Source organism: Myiozetetes cayanensis, unplaced genomic scaffold (genome assembly GCF_022539395.1).
Source record: "Myiozetetes cayanensis isolate MyiCay16 unplaced genomic scaffold, myiCay2020 scf18, whole genome shotgun sequence".
In the NCBI taxonomy this organism is placed as follows: domain Eukaryota; kingdom Metazoa; phylum Chordata; class Aves; order Passeriformes; family Tyrannidae; genus Myiozetetes; species Myiozetetes cayanensis.
In genome coordinates this window covers 16,977,593-17,003,663 of record NW_026087389.1, presented here as the reverse complement: position 1 = coordinate 17,003,663, position 26,071 = coordinate 16,977,593, and the positions used below count along the sequence as shown (strand labels likewise).

The window sequence follows — 26,071 nt, the reverse complement described above, 5'->3', positions numbered from 1 at the left end:
TCTCTTCAGGATACCAGGAAAACCAGCCATCTAAAGCACTGTGCCCCAAGCCACAGTTCTGAACTTGGGAGCATCCCTGCTCTGCCATCCAGCCCCTTTTCATCCAAGCTGCACAGATGAAATGAGCTTGTCCCTTCTGCTTAGGGGGTCTCTCTGGAGGAGCAGACTAGGACTTGCCCGGCACTGGAAAGTTTTCAGTTTTCAAATGTGACTGCAACCAATTTGGGTTCCTTTGATCCTACAAGTTAATGACACTCCAGCTTTTTATCTCCTTTCAAGCCACAGAGGCTCTGTTTGTCCAGGCAGACCAGCAGCAACCCTTCTCTCTCTCCTCTGATGCAGCCTCTCCTTGCTTGAGTACCAGAGCAGGGCATAAGCCCCTTGGATGGGATTCCAGCAGCACCTGGCAAAGGGTGAGGTCTGCACTGAAAACACCTCACCTGATGCAATCCTGCACCACGATGGCCTTTTCCAGAGCTGCATCCTGCTGGCAGAGCCAAAATGCCCCATGGCTGAGCACTGCTCCCAGCTTCTATCCAACCTCCAGCTCCCCTGAGCTTCATCGAAGCACACAAGCAAAAAATCAAAGTTTATATATAGTGGTATATGTTGTAACCTGGTGAGATGTTACTTCTATGGGATGGTTTCTACTCTCTGAAGTCCACAGTGTATGCACAGTTCCCTAGAAACTTATTATGGATTAAACTGAAGACCCTGAAATCCAGGGTACCCCCTACAAGGCATTCAGAGCATTTCCCTGTGTAACACAAAGCAAATTGTGAAAACTGACACAGGAGAGTCACACTACTACGGTTTTCACTGGCTTGTGTGTGGATTTAGGTTACTTAATTCAGAGGGAAAAAAAAATTGCTGAGACATTGAGAGAAACTCACTTTCCCTGGTCACCTGGGATTTGTGAAGCAGCTCCTTTCTCACCGCACACTCGCTGCTCAGCCAGCACGAGCCATGCTGTGCTAAACCTTTCACAGCATCTGGTCTATCTTACGTGCCCACTCTTGCACCTCACAAAGACGACTTTCTTTTCGAGGCCTGTTTTTTCCTTCATTTCCACTTTGTTACCTTGAATTAAAATCCCTTAGTGTTAGCTCTTAGCTCCCCACACCCCTCCCACGCGCAGGTTTTAACCACTGGCACAGCTCAGCACCGTCCCCATCCCAGCAGAGCCCCATACGGCCCACCTCTTTAATTGCCTTAATTAATTGCAAGGGAGGGCAGCTCCCCGGCAGCAGCTTCCCAGGAGGCCCAGAAGCATCAGCTCAGTGTGCAAAGGCTGGAGCACGGCCGGGAAAAACAACCTGGCGTTTCTGGCAGGAGACGAGCGCGGTCGGCCGGCGCTGCCGGATCGTGCTGTTCCACCCGCCAGCCCCGTGTGCTCCAGGACCCCCAAAGCCTCCAGGACCCCCAGTCCTGTACAACAGCAAACACAGACCCCGGCAACAATGGTAGAGCAGTGTCAAAATCGGACAGAGACAGCAGACCTGCATGGCTCCCTCGGCTCATCTCGTTACAAGGGCCTAAACAGCCCTCCAGGTATTTAATTTTAAACTGCTACGAGCAGCTGCAAACAACTTCTGACTGGCAGAGCCTGAAGCAGAGAGATCCACGACTCTCTAGCGAGGGGAACTGAGAAAAATGCAAAGGAAAACAAGCACAGTTTCACTCAGGGGTATTTCTTCACGCTCCCTGTGTGAAAGCTCTCAGAAATCTCACAGACAGCAGTGTGTCCGTGGCTTGGCTGCCCTGTAGCATCCCTGAATCCTGCCTGGATGTTACGGTGCCGCCTGTGAGTGGCAATTGCAGCCCAGTGAGACGGAACCCACCGCCAGGCGAGACTGTAGCCTACCGCCCAGGCTCCTGCCTGGATTTTCCCCGTTCAAAGCAACATGACTGGCAGCACCGGCAGCGCTCCTCACTGCCCAGGCGAGGTGGGGAGCCCGGAACGCCGCCACGCACCGAGGGCAAAGCGCCTACCAAGTCCCCCGCGTCCTTCCATGCAACTTTCTGCTCTTCATCTTATATTTTTGCAGATAGGACGATATTTTAGGATTAACTTTTTTTTTTTTTTTCTAAAGGAATATCTCCAATCCCACGCCCGCTTCCGAAGCATCTCCCTCCCGGCTGGCGCTGCCTGGCAGAGGGAGAGTGGCTCGACGCGGTTCCCCGTGAGGTTTTGCACCGATGACTCCTGGCAGGGCTGCACGTCCCTCCTGTTACATAACAACCTTTCCCGTTTGGTGCTGGCTCTGGTTGGGGTGGCCACATTTGGGGTGGCCACATTTGGGGTGCTCACACGCCCTGGTGCTGTCAGCCATGTGCTACCAGGCACTGTCCCCCCACCCCGACCAGACCCTCCCAACCATGAACCACGGTCCCTCCCTCCTCCCAGCCCCTCTCTCCTCACTGCTGGACCTCTGCCCAGCGGGCAGCACCCCGCTTTCTCCTGCCCCCCAAACACTGCACTGGTCCCTGAGGGCACGCTGTCCATCCCCTGCACCCAGCCACAATCTGCACCCTCACCCTCCCCAGCACCCACGAGTGTCCTGGAGCTGCCAGCTCCCCCGGGGCTGCACCCTCCCACAGTGACCTGCCTCGGGTGGCTCTGTCATCTCCCTGAGCCCCACTGCACCTTCCTCACCTGCCTCCTCCCCGCTGCCCGCCCCTCGCAGCCACACCTGCTCTCCCCTCGCTGTGCGCCCCCGGCACACCCCTCTGTCACCCGCCTGCCTGTGTTTGCCTGCAGGTGCCCCACAGACCTGCACCCCCTGCCCGCACGGCCCCCCAGCCCAGCTGCACCCCACACAGCTGCACCAGCCCTGACATCTAAACCCCACACAGCTGCACCAGCCCTGACATTTAAACCCGAAACAGCTGCGCCCCACTCCCTGCACCCCGCACCCCTGCCCTCGGCACCGCTGCAGTGCCCGTGCCCGCCCCGCTCACACCTGTGCTGCCCCCGCACCCCCGACCCCCGCAGCTGCCCCGCCGCCCCGCACACACCTGTGCCCCGCCAGCCCCCACGGCCCCGCCCGCGCCCCCGCCCCGCTCTGACCTGGGCCCGGCGGCGGGCGGGAGCTGTCCGCCGCCGCCCGGTGCTGAAGGCGGCTTGGCGGCGGCGGCGGCGGGCGGCGGCGGGGCCCTGCAGCGGCGGCGGCGGCGGGCGGCAGCTGCCCGTCGTCGCCGCCGCCCTCCAGGCTGGCCTCGTTGCCCATGTCGGGCCGGGCGGGACCGGGACCGCGGCCGCTCCCTCAGCGCAGCGCCGCCCCCGCCGCCGCCATCAGCCCCGCGCCGCCATCGCCGCCCGCCCGCGCCGCCCCGCGCATGCGCCGCCCCCGCGCCCGCTCGCGCCGCGGCGCGCGCGCGCGCCCGCCGGGCCAATCGGCGCCCGCCCCGCGGGGCCCCGCCGGCACGTGCCCCCGGGCCCCGCCCCGCCCCGCCCGCCGGCCAATGGGAGGCGCGCGGCGCCCGCGCCTCGCGCCCGCCAGGCGGCGCCACGCGACAGCTCGCGCCTGCCGCCGATGGGCCGTCCGCCCGCCGTGACGTCACGGACCGGCCGCCAATGGGCGCGCGCTCCCGCATGAGGTTACACCCGGCAGCCAATGGGCGGCCCGCTCGGCCGTGAGGTCACGGGTGCTGCCGCAGGACGTCACACAGCGCCCACCAATGAACTCATGTGCTGCCCCTGGATGTCACAGCCTGGTAGCCAATGAGCACCTGCCTTCCCATGAGGTCATGGGTTGCCCCAGGACATCACATCCTGCCAGCCAGTGAGAGCTCTTCTCCTTCCAGAGGTCACGCCCTGCCCACCAATGAGTGCCTCAAGCGTTTGTGAGGTCATTGCCTCCCTCGGGATGTCAGTCTGACAGCCAGTGAGCACCTGCCACCCCGTGACGTCATGGGCTGCCCCAGGATGTCACACCCTGAGGGTCAATGAGTGTCCTAGGGTCTTGTGAGGTCATGGATAGCCTTGGGATGTCACACCCTGCCAGCCAATGATTGTCCTGCTCCCTGCGATGTCCCACGCTCCTGGCTGCTGAGGTCACAGGCTGTCCCCTGCTGTCACCCACAGCTGGGCTCTGGCTCCCTGTGAGGTCACACGTGCTGTAAGCAGAGTGGCTGTGGAGTGAGGTCACAGCGATAAAGCCCCAGCCAATGACCACTCCCTGCCCTCAGGGTCCCCCAGTGCCCAGCCCGTGACCATCGCTGCCCTTCCCTGACATCACAGGGCCCAAACAATGGGTCAGCAGCTCCCTGAGCTCCAGGCTCAGCCCGTGAGCCCCCGGATGGCCCGGGGGGGATCACAGGGAGCCCCGACAACCACCCCCGTCCCATGAGGTCACACGGGGCTCTGCCAATGGGCGCACCCTCTCAGTGTGAGGTCACAGGCTGCCCATGACGTCAGAGAGCAGCGGTGCCCGCGGGAGCGCCCCAGCCCCGCCGGCGCACAAGGACAGCGCAGCCGCAGGTAATTAACGCTAATTAGCGGTGCGGTGTCAGCGTGTCCCCATGAAGGGGTCCCCGCTGCCCACACCGGGGGGCACGGGGAGAACCCCCTCGGGGGGACCCCGGCGGGGACCCGGAGGCGCCCGCGGGAGCGGCAGCCCCGCCGGAGCCGAGACCCGACACAGCCCGGCGGCTGCTTTTTATGGGCTGTGAGTCAACACACACGCGCTAAATCCCAAAATAAACGGGAAACTGGGGCCGGTCTCACCTCTGCTCGCACCGAAATAGAAACCGGCTCCTACAGGCACCGGGAAAAACGGCACCTCTGCCCCTTCCCTGCCGGCTCCGCGTCCCCAGCCCAGGCAAGGGAGTGCCGGCGGCTGGAGCTTGCTGCCGTCCCACGGGCAGCAGGTGTAGAAGATGTAATTTAGGAGGAAGACAGCTTTGGAGGAGCTGAAATCACTGAGGAAGAGTGAAACAGCTTCAGTTCTGGGTGGGGGCAACACGTATGTGCAATAAACCAAAACAAAACCCCGTCAGAAACAACTTCCAGAAGCAGCAAGTCCCTGGAAAGTGAGAATGCCCCGTACAAACTGGCCATTAAAACTTCCTGTGGCAGAGCAGCCACAGCTTCTCTGAGCAACCTGTGCCAGCGCCTCCCCACCCTCACAGGGAAGAATTTCTTTCCAATATCCCATCTGACCCTGCTCTCTTGTCAGTGTGAAGCCATTTCCCCTTGTCCTGTCACTCCAGTCCCTTGTCCAAAGTCCCTCTCCAGCTCTCTTGGAGCCATTTTAGGCACTGAAAAGGGCTTTAAGGTTTCCCTGGAGCCTTATCCAGGTTGAACATCCCCAGCTCTCTGAGCATGTCTTCATAGCAGAGGTGCTTCAGCCCTCAGAGCATCTCCATGGCCTCCTCTGAACCTGGTGGAAGGGGTTGGAACATCCTTCATATGTTGGTGCTCCAGAGCTGGACACAGCACTCCAGGTAAGGTCTCACAAGAGCAGAGTAGAAGGGGACAATCAACCTGCTAATCACGCTGCTTTTGATGTGCCCCAGCTCCTCTGCTCCCTACAGTCGGAGTATAGGGATTTTTTTGACCAGTATGATTTTTTTGTCTAGAAATCAGATTAAAGCACTGGGGAGCCACAGATCGAGCAGCAGTCTAACAGAAACCAAGTCCAGCTCACACAGGCACTGCTGTCTGGGCTGGGAGGGACCCTGAGCCACACAGCCACGGGGCTGAGCTTCACAGGCACCTGAGAGCTGCCAACAAAGGTTTCTGAAGGGTCAGGCCCATCAATCACCCCGCACTCAGCACCCGAGCTCAGCCCTCCACAGGGTAGAAAATACTCAGAAGCCACTTGTGTTAACAAGCGTGCACAGCAGTATATTTTATTCCCTAAAAACACGTTTTTTAGCCAGTCCAGGAACTAAGACTTCCAGCCTGAAGCAGCTGGAAATGGGAAACATCAGATTTGTACAAGAGTGCTGCATTAGGTGCCTCACCACGTCTGTTCCTTGCGGCTCGGACAGCCCTGCTTCAGGGGGCAGGATGGGAGCTCCTGTTCCATGTCTTCAAGCTGAAGAAGCCCAGACAGGTTCAGCCCCACCGCTCTCCCCCTCCCCTGAAGGGAGCCATTCCTCAGCACCTCTTCAGGCCATTCCAAATCCTCAAATCGCTAGGCAGAACAGTTACAAAATAACAAAACCACTCTACAGTCTTATTAAAAAAATAGAAATTCCTAAACAAGCTTCACACAAACACATGCCAAGCACAGGGGTCATACCAGCACACCTATCTCTGCTTCTAAGCAGGGCAGGGCATCACCTCAACACCCTTCTCCCCAGTCAGCAGTGTCAGTGCCAAGCCTGCAAGAACTCAGTGGACTTCATGGCTCAAAACAGGGTAGGGCAGCACAGCCCCCAGGCCCATCTGTGGGTCTCCCCAGCCCACACAGGCCTGTGGTCAAGGGAAGGTGTTTAATTTGATGATGAATATACACACATTCCACAGCAACACAGCCTGCTCTGCACACTTCTTCCTCCAGGAAACTTTCTTGGAACTATTTACATCAGGCATGGAGCTGATCCAGGTCCCTTCTCCCTGCTCCTCCCCCAGACTCCCAATCCCAGATACCCCTTCCACACCTCTAGCTTGTGGCTGCATCCAAGAAATGCAGTTCCACCTGGTGTCTGATGTCTGAGAGCCCAAAGCAGCAGCAACTGCAGAGCTCTGAGCAGGCCAGAAGACAAAAAACCCCCCTGTTGATTCTGCATGAAAAAAGAAGGAAGGAGTGGTAGAATGAGGTGGGTAACTCAGTCCAAGCATTATCCAGAGGGCAGCTTGTCTCACCCACAAGGCACCGTCAGTGCTTTGCAAACAGCACCCCCACACAGTGGTGGCTGCACATTGCTTTGTGCCAGGCTCTGGGTGAGTGTGCTCTCCCTGCAGCCCCTTCCCAGCCTCTCCCAGGAAGCCAGGGGGTTTCACTGCAGGAAACTGTCCAGTCTGGCCTGGTTGCTGCTGGAGGAAGATGTGGAAGCAGCTGCAGATGCTGGCCTGGACACCTTCTTCTTGCTCTTCACTGCTAACGGACGGATTTCCGCCAGGTTTGTCTGGGGGTGAAACTGTCAAGGAAAGCACAGACCAGTGCCCTGGGACACAAGTGATCCAGCACCTGCTGCAGGCCAGCCTGAACCACAGACCTAGGACCCATACATCTATCTACACCCAAGGAAAAACTCCCTGCAGGACAGCAAAGGCTTTGCTACCTTTTCACAGCAGCAGAGCTCAGACACGCACCTGTCCCATGAGTCAAGGAATGTTTCCCACTCAGGAGAGGTTCAGATTGGATATCAGGAAAAATGCCTTCACTGAATGCATGGTCAAGCATCGGAACAGGCTGCCCAGGGAAGTGGTGGAATCACTGTCCCTGGTAGGGTTCAGAAAACACGTAGATACGGTGGTGAGGGACATGGTTTAGTGGTGGGCTTGGCAGTGCTGGGGGACTCTGTGATCTTAGAGCTCTTTTCCAACCTTGATGATTCTAAGCTACCCCCTCGCACACAAAACAGAATTTAAGTGTGTACATCTGAGCTTCAAGACACTCAGGGCCAGTGCACTGTGCAGGGAAGGGCAGAGCAGCCAGAGCCTGCCCTTGCAGGAGCAACCCCAAGGGAGGAGCAGCTCCACACCCACAGGGTGAGCTCAGCCCAGCCACTCCTCACCACAGAGCAGCAGCATCCCGCAGGAATGAAGGCTCCAGCTGCACAGGCTGGCAGGCACACGGCCAGGAAGAGGCTGTGCCACACTGCTGCTCCAAGATCTCAAGGGCACAGGCAGTCCCTGCAAATTGCACAGATTTCTAACTGATGTGCTCCCCTGAACGAGCCACAGGTGCTCCCAGCAAGTTCAGGTCCTTGACGCCTTTGCTGAGCTCAGACTTGTTCAGAGTCAGAGAGAAATCAGACAGTTCCTTGAGGGTCCTTGTCCATTTTTTTTGACTGGGGGGCAGAGGAGTCCTCAAGATGGCTGAGAGCAAAGAGGAGGAACAGAAATGAGGTGCAGCATCCCTACTGCCACATGAGCTGCAGGAAAGGATACACGCTGTATGAACTTCGTTCTGCCTCCCATGCCATCGTACCCTGTCCTCACCTAGAAGAGAGAAACAAATGAGCCTGGAGCAGCAGCACAGAGCCATGGCTACCTCTCCTCGTGTTGGTTATGGACAAGGGAGAGCCTTGCAGACCACAGCTTTTGGAGAGGAGTTACAGCACCTGGAAGAACTCAGCACTTGTGCTAAGCCCTCACCTTTGGAAAAAGACAGACTGAAGGGTATTAATAAAGTTTGGGAATTTTGGGCACTTCTTGAGGCAGGCTGAGCCTTCCAAGCAAGGCTTAGGATTTTGTCACTGGGACAGAGGAGTACAAGGAAAACACCCAAAGCTCCAAGGAGGCAGACGAATAGGACAGAGAGAGCCACTTAGTCTGCTGCCAGGAAGGGAATGAGCATCTGTCATCCCCGGAGCTCTGCAGGAAGCAGGAGGACTGGGAAGTAGCCAGGTTGTGCTCCTAGATTTATTTTCCACACGCAGTATGTGGCAAGGTAAAAGCCTGGTTCGCTTCCTCCTGCAGGGTCACTTCAGGACAGAGGTGGCACTGCCAGCCCTGGACACACTCACCAACTGGACAGTCATACTTACAATGCCCCTGTTCTTGTGGGAACCCAGCAAGCTGCCCAAAGATGGCTTCTTGCAGAGAGCAGAGTTCCTGATGAATGCTGGCATGAGTCCTTTAAGAGCATCATCCTCCACATCATCCTCCCAGTTCTGTCCCACAAAAAAAACCCAAGAAAAGCCCACTCAGGAGATCATGGTGGGTAAAGGAGTCCACATACAGGCAGCACTAATAACACAGACAGCTATTTAGGATAATGGCTACTGCCATACCACATGTCAGGCTGAAAACCAGCAGCTTCCAACCTCCCACTGGTGCTCGTGAGGAACAGTGCCCGGAAGGCAGGACACTGCCCCCCAGCAAGGCTGGGAACAGCCACTTCAGCTGACCCCCAGCCCTTGTGGTCAGCTCCATGTGGTATTTGCCAAGCACACCTGGGGTAAAATCATCAGCAAGAAGCACGTGGGCCTCCACCCTCCCTCTCCTGCCCAATTCCAGGAGGCCCGAGGCAGCAATAGTGTTTCTAGGAGACCATCAAGGAAAGCACTTTGAAGCACATACTGTGGTTCTATAGATGGGCTGGTCTATGACCACAGTGCCTTCTACATGGAGAAAATGGATCGTTTATCCCAAGCTTATTAACAGCAGAATCAAAGAGGAGATACAGAAAATCAAGGTTAGTTCTTTTACCTCCACTGTTTGCTTCAGAACTTTCTTTGCCAGATTTACCACGGGAGGCCTGTAAGAAGCCCAAGGAGCAAATCAGCAGAGATTTATTGTTCAAGTGGAGCAGGCAAGGACAGACAAGGCCAAGCGAATGACGACAAAGCTTGCAGCACGCCATCAGGCAGCTGGAGAGCTATCTGATCTCACACAGCAACTTCCAAAGCAGCGAGACTTTGATCTCCTTTAGAAGCAGAGAGAGGAGGGGGAACTCACGGCCTTTTATCCAGCTTCTGCCTTTTTGCAGGGCTGAAGGGGGATGTGCAGGGCTGATGCTCAGGGGTGTCCACATCAAAAGTGGCATCTAGGTTGATCTCATCGCTGTGGGCCGGGCGGTGCAGCTTCGGGTGCTGCAGTTCCACGGGAACGGGGCTGCAAGGCCAGGAAAAGCGTCAGCCATGGGGCCACCACGGGCCACCCAGCAGGGGAAGGGAAGGCAGAGCTGCACACAAGGACAACAGTGGGACCAGAGGCAGAGCCCCGTTCTGCCTGCATGTCAAAGGAAGGACAATCCAAACCTCAGAGTTTAAAGCCAATGCCCCAAACTACTGTTCCCCCTCAAATGGGCTGCGCTACAAGAGCAGCACCCAGAGCCCAGGGAATCACACTGCTGCTCTGTGCACACAGCCCAGCTTGCTGTACTGGGGTAATGGCACAGGCTCCTCACAAGAAAGGCTGGATAAAAACATGAGATGCCATTTTTCAGGCTAGGTTCCTCTGCCTGGCTAAGATCTCTGGTTCCCATACACGGTGCCATGCTCCCCAGAAGGCCAGCTCTGAAGCAACCAGAAGAGAAGCTTTAGGGATATTTCCCTGGCAGGATATAGTAACAAAGAGTTTTTGAAAACTCAGGCCATTCCTCTACCTGCTCCTGACCCAAAGCCTCTGAGATACACACTTTTTCCAGGTCAGCCACAAGAGAAAGGATATAAGAAACAAAACAACAATACTACTGCAACACCTCCTAGACTAGTACATCTCTGCTTCCCCAGCTAATTAAACTGTCAGCTCCTGCTCTGGACCCATGACCACCATCCTTGACCTGTATCTGAGGATGCAGCTCACTAACCTCTCAAAGATTAGGCGACTGAGTGTCTCTCTGGTTACAGATGGGACCTTCAGAGTGTCCTGCAGGATGTCTATCTTCTTCTTCAAACTCTAGAGGGAAAAGGGAAAGCAGACAGTGAGATAAGGAAAGATTTACTAGTAGATACTTTGCCCCTTTTCCATAAATCAGCATCAGGTGGAGCTCAGAAGTGGGCTGGGAAACTTAGTCACTGAGCAAAAGCCAGCATAACTCCTGGCTTTGCAGCTGCAGGCCATGGCCAGCTGCCAGTTACTGCAGACTGAGGAATGATATTCTCACCAAGATCTCTTTGTCTGCATTCTTCAGATCCTTCTGGGTGCTTTCTAACTCCTCCTGCGTCTTCTCCAAGTCTGAAGTCGTTTTCTGCAGCTGCAGGATACAACAGCAGTGTGGGTTACACCACCTGGGAAAGGGAGACTGCAGACCCCGTGAGAGCAGTGGGCTCTGCACCACATGCTACTTCCCCTGTTCAAGGGTTCAATTTTCCTATATCAGTCTGACCAACCTCTCCTGTACCAGCACAAGCCAATCCCTACCCACTTCCACAAGCTGCCTGCAGAGGGATCTCCAGGGCTGCTTGCCCAGCCTTTCCTGAACATTTATGCCTGACAGCAACAGTTTTTCCCTGCTCCAACACTTGGTGGCTGCGTTCTGAATTCCTGCAGGACTTTGGACACACCAGAGCACAGGAATTACAAACCACAGGCTGGAGGATGGCTGTGCATCAGCAGTGCTGGCACATGGACAAGCCTGATTCAACAGGGAAGCATGCCAGGAGCAGGGGTCGGGAAGTGGATGGCTACCACATCAGAGACTTCTGTGGGTCCCAGAGACTGGGCCAGCCCACAGACTGTGGGTACACTCAGCTCCCTGTCAGCCAAGCCCTGAGCCCTGAGTGCACTGACTCGCATCCTCCTGACCCAGCAGTTATCACAGCTTGGCTCTGACTCAGCCTGGAACAGCTGAATTCCAGCAGCAGCACCTTGTGTAGGGGGTTAACACTCCTGGGGCACAGCACAGCAATCTGAAAACCTCCTTCTTTGTTTGAAGGGACAACAGCTATGGCTGAGAAACAAAAATAGGCCAAAGCCACCCACAGCTTCTTACTTTGTTGACTGAGACACGGGGATGCCCCAGGGAACACCTGTGCCTTGGAGAGTGAGGCTGCAGGCACACACTTTTCACGGGGACGTGCTACCAGACCAGACAAAGTGCTTCTTGGCCTGAGCTGACAAGGCCCAGCCAGGCCTGGAGCAGGGGGGAGCACATGTCAGCAGAGGCATGTCAGCATTCCCAAGCTCTGCACCAGTTCAGGACCAGCCCAGGCAGGCTCTGTGCAGGGCCACCTGCATGTCCTCACTGCGCTTTGGAAACCTCTCCTGCCTGGCCACAGCAAGATGAAGGAGCCCTGGCCCAGTTCAGCTGGCTGAAGGCACAAGGCTGGGTGTGACTGGTTGTGCCAAGCCAGGGCTAAGCCCTGCTCAACTGACACTGGCTCCAAGCCCCTTCCCACCTTTCCTAGGGGCCCAGTGCTGCAGAAGGAGGGGCTGTCAGCTGAGCGCTCAGCAGTGTGGCAGGAGGAAGGAAGTGCTACTTCCAGAACCCAGCTGGAGCAGTGGAGCACCTGTGTGCTGCTGCCTTCCAGCCCAGGCTCCCTGCCAAACTGTGGCTCTGCACAAGCTGCCCTACCACTGTCCTCAGAGACTGCACTCCTGACAACAGCCCATGAGCCACTCGCTCACCGCAGCATCACACCCTGACCCAGAAACCCCAGCCTGACCTTCCACACGCCCGTAACAGCCAGGTAGTGCTCAGTGTGGGAGTGGGTCACTGCAGAGGCCTTGGGGATCTATAGACCAGATGTCACCCTGGTGACTCACGCTCCCCCCTTTACCTTGTTATTGACAGAAAATAGCTCCTTCTTCAGCTTCTCTGTCATCTCAACAGAGACCTTCCGAGCCTCCTTCAAGTTCTCATATTCCCTGCAAAGAGACCCAAAGAGTCACACTGATTGCAAGATGACTGAGCTAGAACTTCTCACAGGCAAGCCTAAACCCTTAATTTGAAGCTCTGGAACTGCAGAGCCACCAGAGAAAACCCAGGAAACACAAAGCCCCTTAGGGAACAGAGCTGAGTGTACCAACACTGTGTCACACAGTCTGCTACCCCATGGTAGAGAAAAAACCTGCAAGGGATATCATGCCTGATTCCACCAGCAAAATGGAAACCAGAGCCAGAGACATTTCAGTTGCCAATGGAAAAGACAGACAACAGAGCACAGTCTTCATGCTGGCAGCAAATAGGGGACTTTGATTTAAGTGACTTTTCAGAGACTTCACACTATTGGCCATGCACATTCACTTCCAGTTACACCACAGGGACACTTGCCTCATTACAGCTTCATACCAAAGCTGCAGTTACTCAGCTGCCATCAGAACGGACCCAAAAAAAACCTGTGTTTTTGCCTAGCAGGACCAGATGGATTTCCAGGTAGGGGAGGGCAGCAGTGCAGACTTGCCTTGCCAGAGCACGCCAGAGGCCACAGCTGCACAGTGCAGGGCTGCAGAGGGCACAACCCGGAGCTCCTCATCCGCTCGCTTCCCCCCGGGCGCGAGAGGAAAGCGGAGGGAATAATCATCATCACTTCATAGGTGCACTGACAACTCTGGAGACAGTTCCCATGGTGACACACATGTCACTACAGTGACAACAGGAACAGTTCAGTGTGACAGGCTCCAAACTAGGTCCCCGGGATGTGTCAGTCAAAACCCAGTGGAAGCCCGAAGAGGCGGCGAGAGCCCCGCAGAGCCCATGTGCCTGCTGCTACTCAGCAGAGGGTCTCCCTGGGCTGAGGTTAGGATAGGACAGCACTAGCCAGCTGCGCCAAGCCTGCAGCACCTACTTTTTCAGTGAGACACAATAGATTGCAAGCTGTTCAACTGCTGCCTGCCCGACTCCCATCTCTCTGATCATCTCCTCCACTTCGGGGCGCTGGCTCTGAAGCAAAAGCTCAATCCTGCACAAAAGAAACCAAACAAAAACATACCCTCAAGCTCAGGAGTCACAAACAGAGCTGGGGAAACAACAGCAGCCCTGCTTTCCCCCATGGGGTTGGTGCAGCCTGAGCTCCTGCTGCAGACACTCTGGGTGTCATGAGGGAAGAGACACCGCTGCCTCACCTCAAGCAGGGCTTTTCGCTAGGGAAGTGTGGCACCATTTGGACTAGAGAAGGGGCAGCTGTACACATAGAGTGCATATGGAGCTGATGCCCCAGCTCTTGGTCCCTATAGCCCTGTGGCTGACTGTGTTCCTGGGCTGGCATTCTGCCCCAGCATCCTCTGATAGCAGGAATGGCACACAGCCATGCTTGGGGCACTGGGGATGAGGCCAGTACCATGCCTTGCTGCTCTTCAACGAGAGCAGCTGCCTACAAACCTAGCAGGGACAGGCAAAGGCAGGCCTGCTAATGCAGCAGTTTCCAACCTTACAGGTAAGGTGATCCAGCATGTGAAGGTGGACACTGCAGCAGGTCCAGCAGGACCCCTCCCTCCCTCTCCAGGAAGGGGAGGGGTGTGCAGCCCAGCCTGCCGGGCCCAGGGAGCACCCCGGATCTCACCGCTCCATGGTTCTCAGCTTGTTCCGCAGACGGCGGGCCTCCTCCTTTGAACTTCTGTTATCCTCCTGCTGCTGCTCTAGGAATTTCATCTGCTTCTGCAGAGAAGCAAGCACAACACAGACCATTAGGAAGGCTCCAGGGATTGTCGGAGAAACATCCTGGCTTATGCGCACTGCGGGCAGCTGGGAGCGTACACTGGCTCTTAATGCTATCACTACCTCAGCAGCCCAGGATTAGGGACAGTTGAGCTCCCTCCCGCTGCACCCCCAGCTCTGTCCCCCACCAGCACAGCAGGGTCTCAGTGCTAATCGCAAGGTGAGGCTGGAGCTGACACCATATCGTAGCCCCTCTCTGCTGGGAGCACTGGAGGGGCTGCACAGTGCCCTGTACACAGTGACAATCTGTTTTACAAAGCAACGGAGTCCACAGCAAGCAAACCTGGCTGTCACCTTCTCCTGCATGCACAGCAAATTGCTTTAGCCTCCCTATTCTCCCTGCCATTAGTTGCTTAGAGCATAAATAGGAATGAGTGGGTCTCTTTTGGGAGACCTCAGCCAAACAAGACACAAACCCAGGCACTTTGCTCACCTGCTGCAAGCCTATTGCAGCCATCGCCCCTCCAGGCTCTCCAGCAGCAACACAGAACCTCAGCTGAGCTGGAAAAGCACACATCTGCAGTGTGGCAGAGGATGGGGAGAGCTGAATTAGCACCATTCCGATGCATCTGTGCTGTCTAGGTTTGTGTGTGCCTGGGCACCTCACACAGCAACTTCGAAAGGCTCCGGGCCTGGTTTCAGCACAGTGCTGACTCCAGGGAGAGGCCTGGCAAAGGACCATCGCTTCGTAAAGCTCCTTCCCACACAGAAGTTAAGGGATTTTATCCACTTCCTGCCACAGAAACCAAACAGCTGTGAAACCACCGGGAATTTGTGGAGGGAGGGTGTTGCAGGCTCACATGTTACTCTTGCTTAACCAGAGCCTTTGGCTTTCCCTAAACAGAACCTTCTACACTTCAGATCCCCACAGCAGCGCCTTGTGCCTGGTTGGAGCAGAGTCCCCAGCCTCAGCCAGCCTGAAACAGCAGCAAACCCTCACAGGGAGGTTCAGCAGCAGCTGACAGTGCCAGCAGAAGACAGGAACGGCGCAGTCTTAACCTGCGTCACAGCAAGTTAAGCCTGTATTTTCACTGCAGAAGTTTAGTGCTTTAATCTTTAATGATGCAGTATAAGACAGTGCTTGGCATTCGGCTGGGAAACCCCGTACACCACAGAAAAGATACCTCCAGGTCCCTAATCCTTCTGCCCTGCCCAGCTTTCATTAAAGGGACTTAAGCACACAGAGAAGGTTTTGCAACAGGCAAGATAAGCACAGAGCTTCCTCTGGAAGTGTCAAGGCAGGAAAGCCAAGCAGAGAGATACTGAGTCCAGTAGCAAGCACGGTCCCAGTTGTTTCTGCTGGAGTAGGGAGCATCAGAAGTATCTTGCCACTGATACATCCGGGATCCCACAAGCATCTCTGGCACGCCCAAGGTCCCGTCTGCCTTTACACCCAGTAGATTGGATATAACTCCATGATTGGGTAAAAAGAGTTGTGCTGGCTCACAGAAAGGCCTGTCTAGCATGAATTCATTACTCTGTCCTTCTAGTGTCAGTTAGACCTGAACTGGTTCCTCCCAGAAAAGCCCAGCTGCAGGTGGTGTACAGCAGGACAGCCCCGTGACACATCTACAGGCTCTCCCTGGGCCACTTGACCTTGCAGGTCAAGGAATATGATGTAGTTTAGGATACTGGGTCAGACCCGCACTCCAAGGGGCAGAGAGCTTGGGAAGTGCAGTTGACCCCTACCCAATCTTTCAGCCTGCAACTCAGAACCCCCTCTACCTGCACCCCATCTACCTGAGACAGGCACATCACCCTCAACAGCAGAGACTGCCCAGCCCACCCAAGGCAAAGCTGCTACGAGGCACCCCAACAAAACCACTCCTGCTCTTACCCTTTTCCTCTTGCTGTTTACGCACACTACATGACTACACACTGAGTCACTGCATGCTGAAACATAACAGGAATATTTGATCCCTGGACTTCACAACATTACTAACCTAACTGAAGCAAAGCCCTGGCAAGGGAGGAGAGACAGGAGAGTTAGCTGGATCAGATCCCACTCAGCAGAAGCCTGCAACTCCCCTTCCATATTTTTCAGTTTGATTTCTCCCCCAGTCAAACTAAGAAACTAATTTTCCTTGAATCCTGCCTGGCCTAAACCCATTTCAGAAGAACATTCTACCACAGGGAGCCAGCGTTTCAGCAATGGGGTGCTGGGGCCAGTTCCCACACTAGGCTCACGCTGCTACCTTTATGATCGGCACTGCCACTTCATTAGCAAGGCTCAGCAACACCCCCCAGGCCAGGCTGGCAACTCTCCCTCACCACGGCCACCTCTGCCTTGAGCACACACCCACCTGTACACAAACCACAGGCCTGGCTGTTGTGCCTCTGAATCACCTCCAGGCAGAGCACACGCAGGACCTCGAGTCCAGCGACACCACTTGCTTCATAAATAAAAACAAAATGAAAACCCAGGCACCAGATTCAAAATCCTACCAGCACAAGCTCTTTGTTAGCAGGACCTAGAGGGACCTTCAGCAAAACTAACGCTGACTGTGCAATGGTTAGTGCTGAAGTCCTGCTGGGGACAGGAAGGGTACCTTGAGAGAGGAGCACAGCATCTCTGTCTCTCCCAGCACCTTCTGGAGCGACTCTATCGTGGCATTGCGCACATCCAGAGTGTCCCTCAGCCCATCCACAACAGCCTGGCATTCTCGCTTTTCTTTCTCTGGAAAAGAAAAGAAGAAAGAAAAAGGTCATGGCCCAGTAACCCAGACTGCAGCTGCCCCACAGCAGCTGGAGCACACACAGTGCTTGCAATCCCAGCTCCAGGCTGCCAGGATTTGGCCGTTCCTGGAGAGAGCCATTTCTCTAAGTGCTGTCTGCACCAGGTTCTGTACTGAGCAATTGCTTCTCTCAGTGCCAGCAGGCTTCAAGATTTCTTTACTAAAGATAAAAAACTCCCTTTAATAGCTTCCCAGTGCCAGCCCTGCTAGCGTTAAGATGATGCATCTTAACTCTTGCGTTTTCTCAAAGCCAGGCTTGCACAAGGAAATCATTCCTCTTGAGTTACACCATGCTGTCACAGAGCTGGAGAGCAGAGCTCCGAGCCTGTCCTCTCCACATGGAGCCTCACGTGCCAGGAAGCCCTTTGGGTGCCACTGGGCAGCTGCATGCAGTGGTACACCATACTCTGGCATCTGCCACCACCACAGCACCTACATTGTGAAGGGCAAGAAGCAGAGACATCGGGGACTTTGCAGGACACATGACAGATTAAGTGGATTCCCCAAGTGCCCACTTTTTGCAGGTCATAAAACCCGAGCCCTGCTGTTCCTCCCCCAGGCAAACCAGGAATACATGCCTCTGACCACCAGAGAGAAGGTGGTGGGAAAAAAAACCACCAGATTTTGATTTGTTTTGTTGAGACAAGAGAAGAACAGTTCAGGAAGCAACAACCACCATCAGGAGCTGACAGATCTATGCAGGGAACAGCCAGAGTTGCTGGAAAGCTCAAAGCAGTTGGGTAATGAGGGAAAGCAGCACCCCTCCACCTAATCCTGCTGAGAGCAGGGTGAATTTTTCAGCTCAGCATTTCAGTCTTTGCTAAAATCGCCTCTGGCTCCAGCCTGACAAGAGTGGAGAGCCAAACAATGCCTTTCCAAAAAGCTTGTTCTCCTAGCAATCCAGTTTCAAATTGTGCGACCATATCCTGTGGAAGTATGACCTGCAGTGCAGCTTCACTGCTTGATCAGAGAGTAGAAGAGCCACGTGGGACTGGGGAAGGAGAGGAACGTAACCCAGAAGAAGCAGGTGGGTGGCTTCTCCATTGATCTGCATAACCCTTTCTCACCAGCACAGCCTGGAGATGCTCCCCTGCATTTGCAGGGACTCCACACCCACCAGAAGAGTTAGGGTTTCCCCCTCCTCCGTTCCCAGCTGCCCAGAGGCAGATGGCAGGAGTCAAAGCTCTCCGTGCTGCAGGAATGAGTGTTCAGCTCATTCAGAGTGCCTCCCACAGCACCTGCTGGGTCTGCTTGGAGCTCAGCACCTCTTGAGCCATTTGCAAGCTGATCTGAGCCTGGCAGTTCCACAGGTCCTCTGCAGAGCACAGCACAGAGCAGAGCACAGCTTCACATGGAGAACTTATACACAGGAACCAGCAGAGAGCAGAGTACCCACAGCAAAGGAGGCAGGAGGTGGGAAGGAGCTTCGCATTTCCAATATGAGAAGAGAATGGGATAGGGAATGTCAAATCCAACCTCTACTCACCAGGAGCCGAGAAGATTAGCAGGCCTTCGAGCAGTTTTTCTTGGATAACATCCTAGCAAGAATCCCAGCCACCTTCCCCAGAAGATCTGGCTCTCTACCAAGACACTAAACTCAACCGAGCTGGCAGGAGAACAGGCCTCAGAATAGAGCTGTGCAGACCGTCCAATTCTGCTCTCAGGCTAAGGACCGAATCCTCATTCTACTGGCTATTCACGTCTGTCTCGTGCACGCAGGGAACACAGAGGGAAGACAACTCTCAGGGCGTGGGTGAGCCCCCAGCATTCTTTAAACATTTTTTTTTTCCCTTCTGCTAGCATGTTTTAGGATTTCTGTCACTTAGACTGACATTTTCCTTTCGCTGCTCATGACTCATGTTCTGATGACAGGCTGCCTACAGACGATGCTTAAAACCCATCGACAAGTCTCCAGGGCTTTTGCTTTTCCTGCCTCCCTCAAACATCCTCTAAAATTAAAGATGGGAAAATGGAAGTGCGCACACGCTGAACTCCGTCTGCTCTTCGCGCGACACATGTGGCACTGCAACAGCCAAACAAATCCAAAGCCTTCCCACTGCTGCTCTTGGACACCACTTTCACCCTCTCATCTGCTGGAGGGAGTGAGCCTTTGCCACATGCAGCTGTGAGTTACCCAGTGAGCAAACCAAGGGCTTTGCTTTCAAGCCTGCTCCGGATAGAGCTGTGCTGCAGTTCTGTAGCTTGTGATTAGGAAGAGGGGCAAGTAAAATTGCATCCGTGTGTCTAAACTCACAGTGAGCTCCTGAGTTACAGCAGAGCTGGGCCAGGCTGCAGGCCTGGGCTCTGTCATACAGAGCTTTAGGTGGTCTCACCCCAGGAGAAGCTCTGAAGAAGCTGTACCAGTGAAACAGTTTGCAGCCAGCACCGTTTCAGAGAGGGGTGGGCTCTGCACACAGGTTCCTCAGGCCTGGTCAAGCCACTTGATAGAGCCCAGGACCTGTCAACTGTGGGCTGCCAACCCCCTGCAGGCAGCTGGAACTCACCTTTCATGGAGAGCTGAGCCTTCACCTTGTCCAGTTCATTCTGAAACACAACACAGAGAACCCGATTAGGAAACACCCTGTAGAGATGCTTTCACCAAATCCTAAAGGGACCAGAGGGTTCTCAGCAGGATGTCTGCACCAGGCAGGTGCTAAGGAGGGAACACAGAAACAGCAAGCACGGAGTTACAAGCCAGGACTATCACAGGGAACGCAAAGAGCACCTCCAACTGGCATCCTTCGGTGGGGGAAGAGAGGATCGCAGTTTTGTCTTAGCCTTGTCAACCTTGTGTTTCTCACACTGTCAGTCATCTTGTTTAAGCTGAATAATTTTGGAAGGCTCTCAGGGAAATACAGGAAATCAGGCAGGAACAATTTTTATAATGTTTTACCTAAACAAGGCAATAAGGCAGGGATGTTGCCAGACTAACTGGATTATTGAGAGTTCTTTAAACTGAAGTGAACTTTAATTGGATGCAGGTGGGAGACAGGAGGGCACACTCAAACACCTGAGAAGGTAACCGAGCATGCAATCAAACACGCTGACAGACACTGAAGTCACTGCAGCTCAGGATGCTGATATGAGCTAACAGCTCAATCGAATGGCTGGAAACAGATCACTGAGAAACTAATCCATACCACACGAAACTGAGGGTGCACAACATCTCCCGGGTGCCACAAGGGTCTGAGGAACATCAAATATTTCTAACGCCCTCATCAAGGATCAGAAAGAGGCAGCAAATGCCCTGTAGTTTAAATTAGTGATAATGAGGTGATATGACTTAACGCTGGTGAATAGCCAAAGGAAATGTAGAGAGGTTACAAAGAGAGGCTATTTTTATATATATATATATATATATATATATATGTATAAAAACCCAGAGAGAGAGAGAAATATATGCAGGAAAGAGTCAACAGAAGATGACTTAAAAAGCTGTGTTAGAGAACTGCAGAGGAAAGCACATAACAAGTCAGGCAGGAACTGCAGCGGAATAAAACCACAATAAAATGCCAACACAGAACTGAAGCAGAGCACACAAATCTGCACAACCCGGAATGCTACATGCAAATCTGAGCCGAGAATAGCACCGCCAGTGACCACAGATCTGACGGGACCAGAGCAAAGCTCTGCTAGTGACAATAAAGGCAGGAGAGAGAATATGGGATGTAAAGCTCGGTAAGCAGAAGGGACTAAATGCAAAGCCTAGCAGAGCTGACTTGGATTTGCCCCCAGGGGCACAACTGCTGCAGGGCTGAGGTGGAATTAACTCTGCTGCAGGAACTATTCTGGAGTAGCTTCCTCAGAAGTCCTATTCAGGAACGATTAGTGAGCTCAGAAGATGTGCCAATTATCATGATAGCAAAGAAATCCTGGGCTACTGCGGGCAGCTATGTAACATTACCTCATTCATCAACTTCATCTCAAATCCCTCATCCTCCACCAAAGCTACTCCAGGGATACAGGTTCCCTCTGGTGCTTCTGTTGAAGTTTATGCCTGGGGATGGAAAGCAAAGCAGCCCCCGCACTCCTTTGACCACAGACATTTCAGAGCAGCCGCAAGAATGAGGAACAGCACCAAAGACAATTACTATCCAACAGATAATTTGGATAATTCTGCAACAACAGGAAGAAGTTTCAGATCACGAGGGAGCTCTTCTGACCACTTCACTGGGTACCTAAGACTGGTTCTCAAAAGAGGATCCCAGGCTTGTCTCCCCAAGATGACAAGCAGACCACAGCTACACACTCTGCTTCCTAGCACACCCTTTTCATGGCAGGAGGCCAAATGTTCATTCAAGAACATTTGTAGGCTGCACAGATACAGCTCCAGTTGACTACAGAGACAAATACCACTCTATGCCCAGATTCTCAGAGGGCCACCCAGTAGTTCGTCACAAACCTTGGATTTGTGGGGCTTTTTCAGGTGAAAACCCTTCTGGCCAAGGATGTCACCAATTCTTTTCTCAGCCTCAAGAGCCTGGGCTTGGCTCACTGTATGTTGGCTTTGCTAAACTGCTGCCTGGCCTGAATCAGATACCCCATCGCAAACAGAGCTGCAGTCTAGATGGATATTAAATCCCCCACCCGTGGTGAACAAGGCATCCATGGTTATTAAGGTGGTCCACATCCTCCAGAAACAAGGCAGCACACCACATGGAACTGTTGACAATCCAGTATCAGCCCAGCAGCAACTCGAATGCACATAGCAATAAATACCAACACAAGCTAACAATGCTAATTTACACAGAAAATATTTGGTTCTTTCCCGTTGGTGACCTCAGTGCCCTCATTAAGCAGGCAGAACACTCGGGGCTAGATGTTGCTCTGACGGCCACACAACAAGATTTATAGGAGCAGGAGGAGTTACCATCAAGCTTGTTGTGCAGGAGCAGCTCCACAGACCTGCCCTTGAGCAAAGAAGGGAACAGCTCTGCACAGCCTGCCTGGAGGGGGAAGGCTGGGAGAACCCATCTTGGATCCTGGGGTGGGGGTGAGAGAGAACAGAAAGCTTTTCTAGGGCAATTCTCTCCAGTCAACCCATTTCCGAGTCACTCATCTAATTACACTCGTGAGAACAGATACGAATATGTAACCAAAGGCAATGTTTATGTGCTCCAAGGGCACACAGACCCCAGTGCCCAGAGATGCTCCTCCATTTCCTCAGCACACAGATTTTGGCCTTCAGTTTTGTAATTAGTGGTCTTGGAGAACGACAGTGCTCCTGACATTATAGTCTGGCTGGCTTTATTTTAAAGGCATACGATATACATATAGAATTGTCATGGCAACTGCTAATTATGGTAATTGCTGCACATGCTGATTCTAAACACAAGAGGGTACAACCGTCCTGTTATACCAAGGTCAGCTGACCACTTTTTTTTTGGGAACAGATAACTCCAAGACAGAAGGAACCCTGTTTCATCCACACAAAGGAGGAGAACACGGCACAGCTGCTCTTTATTCATCCCCACTCACTCCCAGCCCTCCACACCCAAGGGTGGCACTTGGAGACCACCACCCACCACCCCAGCTCCAGCCAGGATCCCCCAGGGCCCCAGCCTGAGCACTGTCCACTGCTGCTGGTGTGGCTTCAGGCAGTCCCTTTCCTAACATCTCTGGGGGAATTATGACTTACTCCCCACCCCACCCCACCTCCTTCAGCCTGTGCAAGCTGCACAGAAGGGAGGAGGGGACACTTCCTCCAACAGCCCCTTTTTTCCAGAGGGGTTAGCAGACCTCATGGGCAACCAAGCCACAGACACCAGCAGCAATTCACTGCATCTGGGATTTCCCTTCTCCTGTCCTCCAGAAGAGGTCTGTAGCCTCATTCCCAGGGGAGAAGCAGCAGTTTGATGTGATGCTGCTTCGGGAGATTTCCAAGTAAGGTGAGAACCAGAAGGAACAGCAGCAAAGTAGAAGAAGCTTCTTGAGTCACCACATGGGATTTGGTCAGGGAGAACTTTAAATCACCTCGTAGAGACTGATGTGCTCAAGGTCAGAAACATGAGCACAGCAGGTTCCAGCTTGGGAAGCACCTCCTGGAGAGCACAGGCCATGCTTCCAAGAGGCTGAAGCATCACACAAGGGAAGAACCCCCAGTCAAATTACCTGCAAGGTCTCTGCATCCGGTGCTGCCTGCTCCTCCAGGGCAACATCAAAAAACAGCTTATTGATGATGTGTCTTTTGCTGACCTAAACACAGGAGACAGAAGAGGTTCATGGGCACAAATATGGAAACCACAGATATGGAAGACAGATGGAGGGGGAGAAGGAACCATCTTGTGACAAGGCCATGAAAGGCAAATGAGATCACGTGCTCGATGCCATTAGTGCCGATGCTCTGCTTTGGCTCGTCAGCACAGCAGCAGACCCCCCACTCAGTTTTTTGGGAGTGCAGCTCCAGCCAAGCTCCTGAGCCTCAGCAGAAAGATTCAGACATTTCTGACTTGAGCGCAGTCTGTTCTCTGGCAGCTCAGGCCCAAGCAGCTGACGCCAAGCTAACATGATGCCAAATCCTAAGACAGAAGTACGTGCTGCTTTCTGCAGGCAGAAGGTGCTGTAATTGAATTTGATAGCTCTCCACACCTCCCCCATGCAGTTACAGCTTTGTGTTTTAAGTATTATATACAGTCATGACACCAGCTAATTGCATGGTTACTGCCACATAAGATGTTATTTCGCGATAACTCCATGGTAACCCAGAGATGTAAGAGGCAGAGAAGAACAGAGGGAATCAACAAGTCAGGGAAGGAACAAGGGCCAAGACCTTGAGAGGAAGAAAGAAGCACGAACACAGAGTAAGCCCGAGCTGCAGCTGGATAAAAATTTACATCTGAGAGCAAGGAAACATCTCCTGCAGCCGCTCCGCGCCAAGACCTACAGGCGGCATGAAGGCTGGTGACACAGGGGACTTCAAAGAAGTTCAGGTCCCAATTAAGCCACTGGAAACCCAAGACTCAGCTTCCCATCTCAGAAGCAGAGCACATCCTTTCTTCCCTCCCTTCCCAGCCTTTGCTCTCCTCAAGGGAGGACCAAGTGCTCCCCAGCCAGGATGTGTTATAAGGCCCACATGCAGCAGAACAGGCTCCTCACCTGAGAGCAAGGAACTGGGCACTTCAGAAACACAAGTCAGGTGTCCCCATTATCCCCTTGAAGCCCTTTCTGTCATCCTGCCAATACCTACCCAGCCTAAATAAGATCTGTGAAAACCCAGAGTCCCTTCCAGGTGGAGCTGCAGTGCAGACAATGGCAGGGCACCCTCAGCCCACTCTGACCAGAAGGGCTGTAGAGGGGAGTCCATCCTCTCAGCCTCTGGGGAGTCCCAGGTGACAGAAAATCCCTGTCTCCTACCTCAGGCATCACCCCAGGCCACAACCCCTCTGCCATTGCAGAGCACTGTGCCACAGACACAGAGAGGTGTGCACAGGTGATGGCTTTACCTGGATCCTGCACTGCGGGCACGTCCGGCTCGGTGCGGTGTCAAACCACTGGATGAGGCTGAGAAAGGAACACAAAACAGGTAGTAAATCCTTAAAATCCAGGAGTGCTGCTCCCAGGGGCCAACCCCAGCTCCCCAGGAGGCAGCAGGACGTGGCTCCTCGTTACACACCAAAACAGAACAAGTCTTCAGCCCAGCGGCGCGGCCGACAGGAACGCCGCGTTCCACACGGGCGCCTCCGAGACAATCCCCGGCTGAATTCAGCGTGTGAGCTTATCTTTACCGGGGCAGAGCTTTCGCAGAGCTCGGATCTCTCTGGGGGACAGGCTTTGAACAACCGCAGCTTCGGAGGAGCGCGCGGATCCGCGCAGGGCGCGGCACAAGAGCTGCTCTATATCGGGACGCGACAGCCGAGATCCAGCTCGGGCAGCTCCAGGGGGTGCCGCTGAACACGGATCTGCCGAGCGGGCAGCTCCAGGGGGTGTCACTGAACACGGATCTGCCGAGCGGGCGGGACTGGGACGCTCTCTGCTCCGAGATGATGGATGCAAACCTGCTGTGCTCCCCAGCAGAGCCACTAATGCATTTCGCAACCGAGCCGTCACGTCGCGCTGGAAGGGTTTATTTCGGAAGCAGGGTAACGGCCTGGGGCTGGCAGGTTACCGCTGGAAGCTCTCCCTCCTCCGCTGGCTGCTGGAGGAGAGCGAGCCCGAGAAGCACAGCCCGGTAAGGGCGACAATCACACCCGTGGTGCCGCTCCCGGTTTGTCAGCCAGGAAAGCAAGTGCCCACCCTCTCCCCACACACAAGGTTTATTTCCTCAGGAGAACCGTTTCCGTCCAACGCAGACACTTCCAGCACTGTTCCAGCAGCAGCAGGGAACTGCCAGGGAGGCCTCACCGCAATCCAGCACAGCTGGCACCGGCCCTCGGGGAGAAGGGAGCCCGCCGGCAGCGGAGTGACACAGTCACAGAAAAGGCCCCCGAGACCCTCGAGCCTTACCCGTGACCCAGCCCCACTCTGCCAGCCACACCAGGGCACTGAGTGCCACGGCCAGTCGTTCCCGAAGCACCACCCGGGCCGCTGTCCCCACCGCCCCCCCGGGCCGCCCGTTCCCGTGTCCAGCGAGCACCGCGGCCGCCCCGAGCGCCCCTCAGAGCGGAGCGGGGGGTCACGGCTGACACCCCGCGGGGGCAGCTGGCCTGCCCCGTGCACCCACCCCACCCGTCCCGTCCCTCACCAGAGCCGGTGGAAGGTGTGCCCGCACGGCACGGCCGCCACGTCCCGCTCGTTGTCGAAGAAGTCGGAGCAGATGGTGCAGTGGGCGCGGATGGGCATGGCGGGAACGGGGCAGGGGGCACCGGGACGGGGCGTCGGGGAGGGCCAGGAGAGGGGGTGTGTGGAGAGGGTGCTCGGAATGGGTCCCGAGGAAGCTGAGGTTGGTCCGGGTGGGTCCCGGGCAGGCTGAGGGTGGGTCAGGTGGGTCCCGGGCAGGCTGGGGTGGGTCCGGGTGGTCCCGGGGTGGCGCTGCCGGTGCCGGAGAGGCCGCGCGACTTTGCGCGGTTCAAACGCGGCCGCGCTCCACCGCTTCCGGTCCGGACCGGAAGTGACCTCACTAGCCTCGCGCAAACCGAGGGCAGAGGGGGCGTGGCGGTGCGAGGGGCGCGGGGGCGT

At 54.9% G+C, this 26,071-nt stretch overlaps 2 protein-coding genes across 2 annotated transcripts in view; both read right to left on the bottom strand.

Moving 5' to 3' along the window:
- The window catches only part of BSN (bassoon presynaptic cytomatrix protein), a 90,772-nt gene extending 87,542 nt beyond the window's left edge, over window positions 1-3,230 (bottom strand). Inside the window, 2 exon segments of the mRNA XM_050313192.1 lie at window positions 3,071-3,155; window positions 3,158-3,230. Coding sequence (XP_050169149.1) covers window positions 3,071-3,155; window positions 3,158-3,230 — 158 coding nt within the window.
- Window positions 3,231-5,825: 2,595 nt separating this feature from the next.
- TRAIP (TRAF interacting protein) lies at window positions 5,826-25,750 on the bottom strand. The gene is made up of 15 exons (XM_050313198.1): window positions 25,638-25,750; window positions 24,400-24,457; window positions 23,069-23,152; window positions 19,462-19,501; window positions 16,772-16,899; window positions 14,068-14,162; window positions 13,354-13,467; window positions 12,346-12,433; window positions 10,731-10,820; window positions 10,434-10,522; window positions 9,581-9,736; window positions 9,332-9,380; window positions 8,668-8,793; window positions 8,069-8,119; window positions 5,826-7,080 (listed from the first exon to the last, which is right to left on the bottom strand). Exons 1-15 carry the CDS (start codon window positions 25,733-25,735, stop codon window positions 6,952-6,954), a joined length of 1,395 nt encoding a protein of 464 aa, XP_050169155.1. The 5' UTR covers window positions 25,736-25,750; the 3' UTR covers window positions 5,826-6,951.
- Window positions 25,751-26,071: the final 321 nt, after the last annotated feature.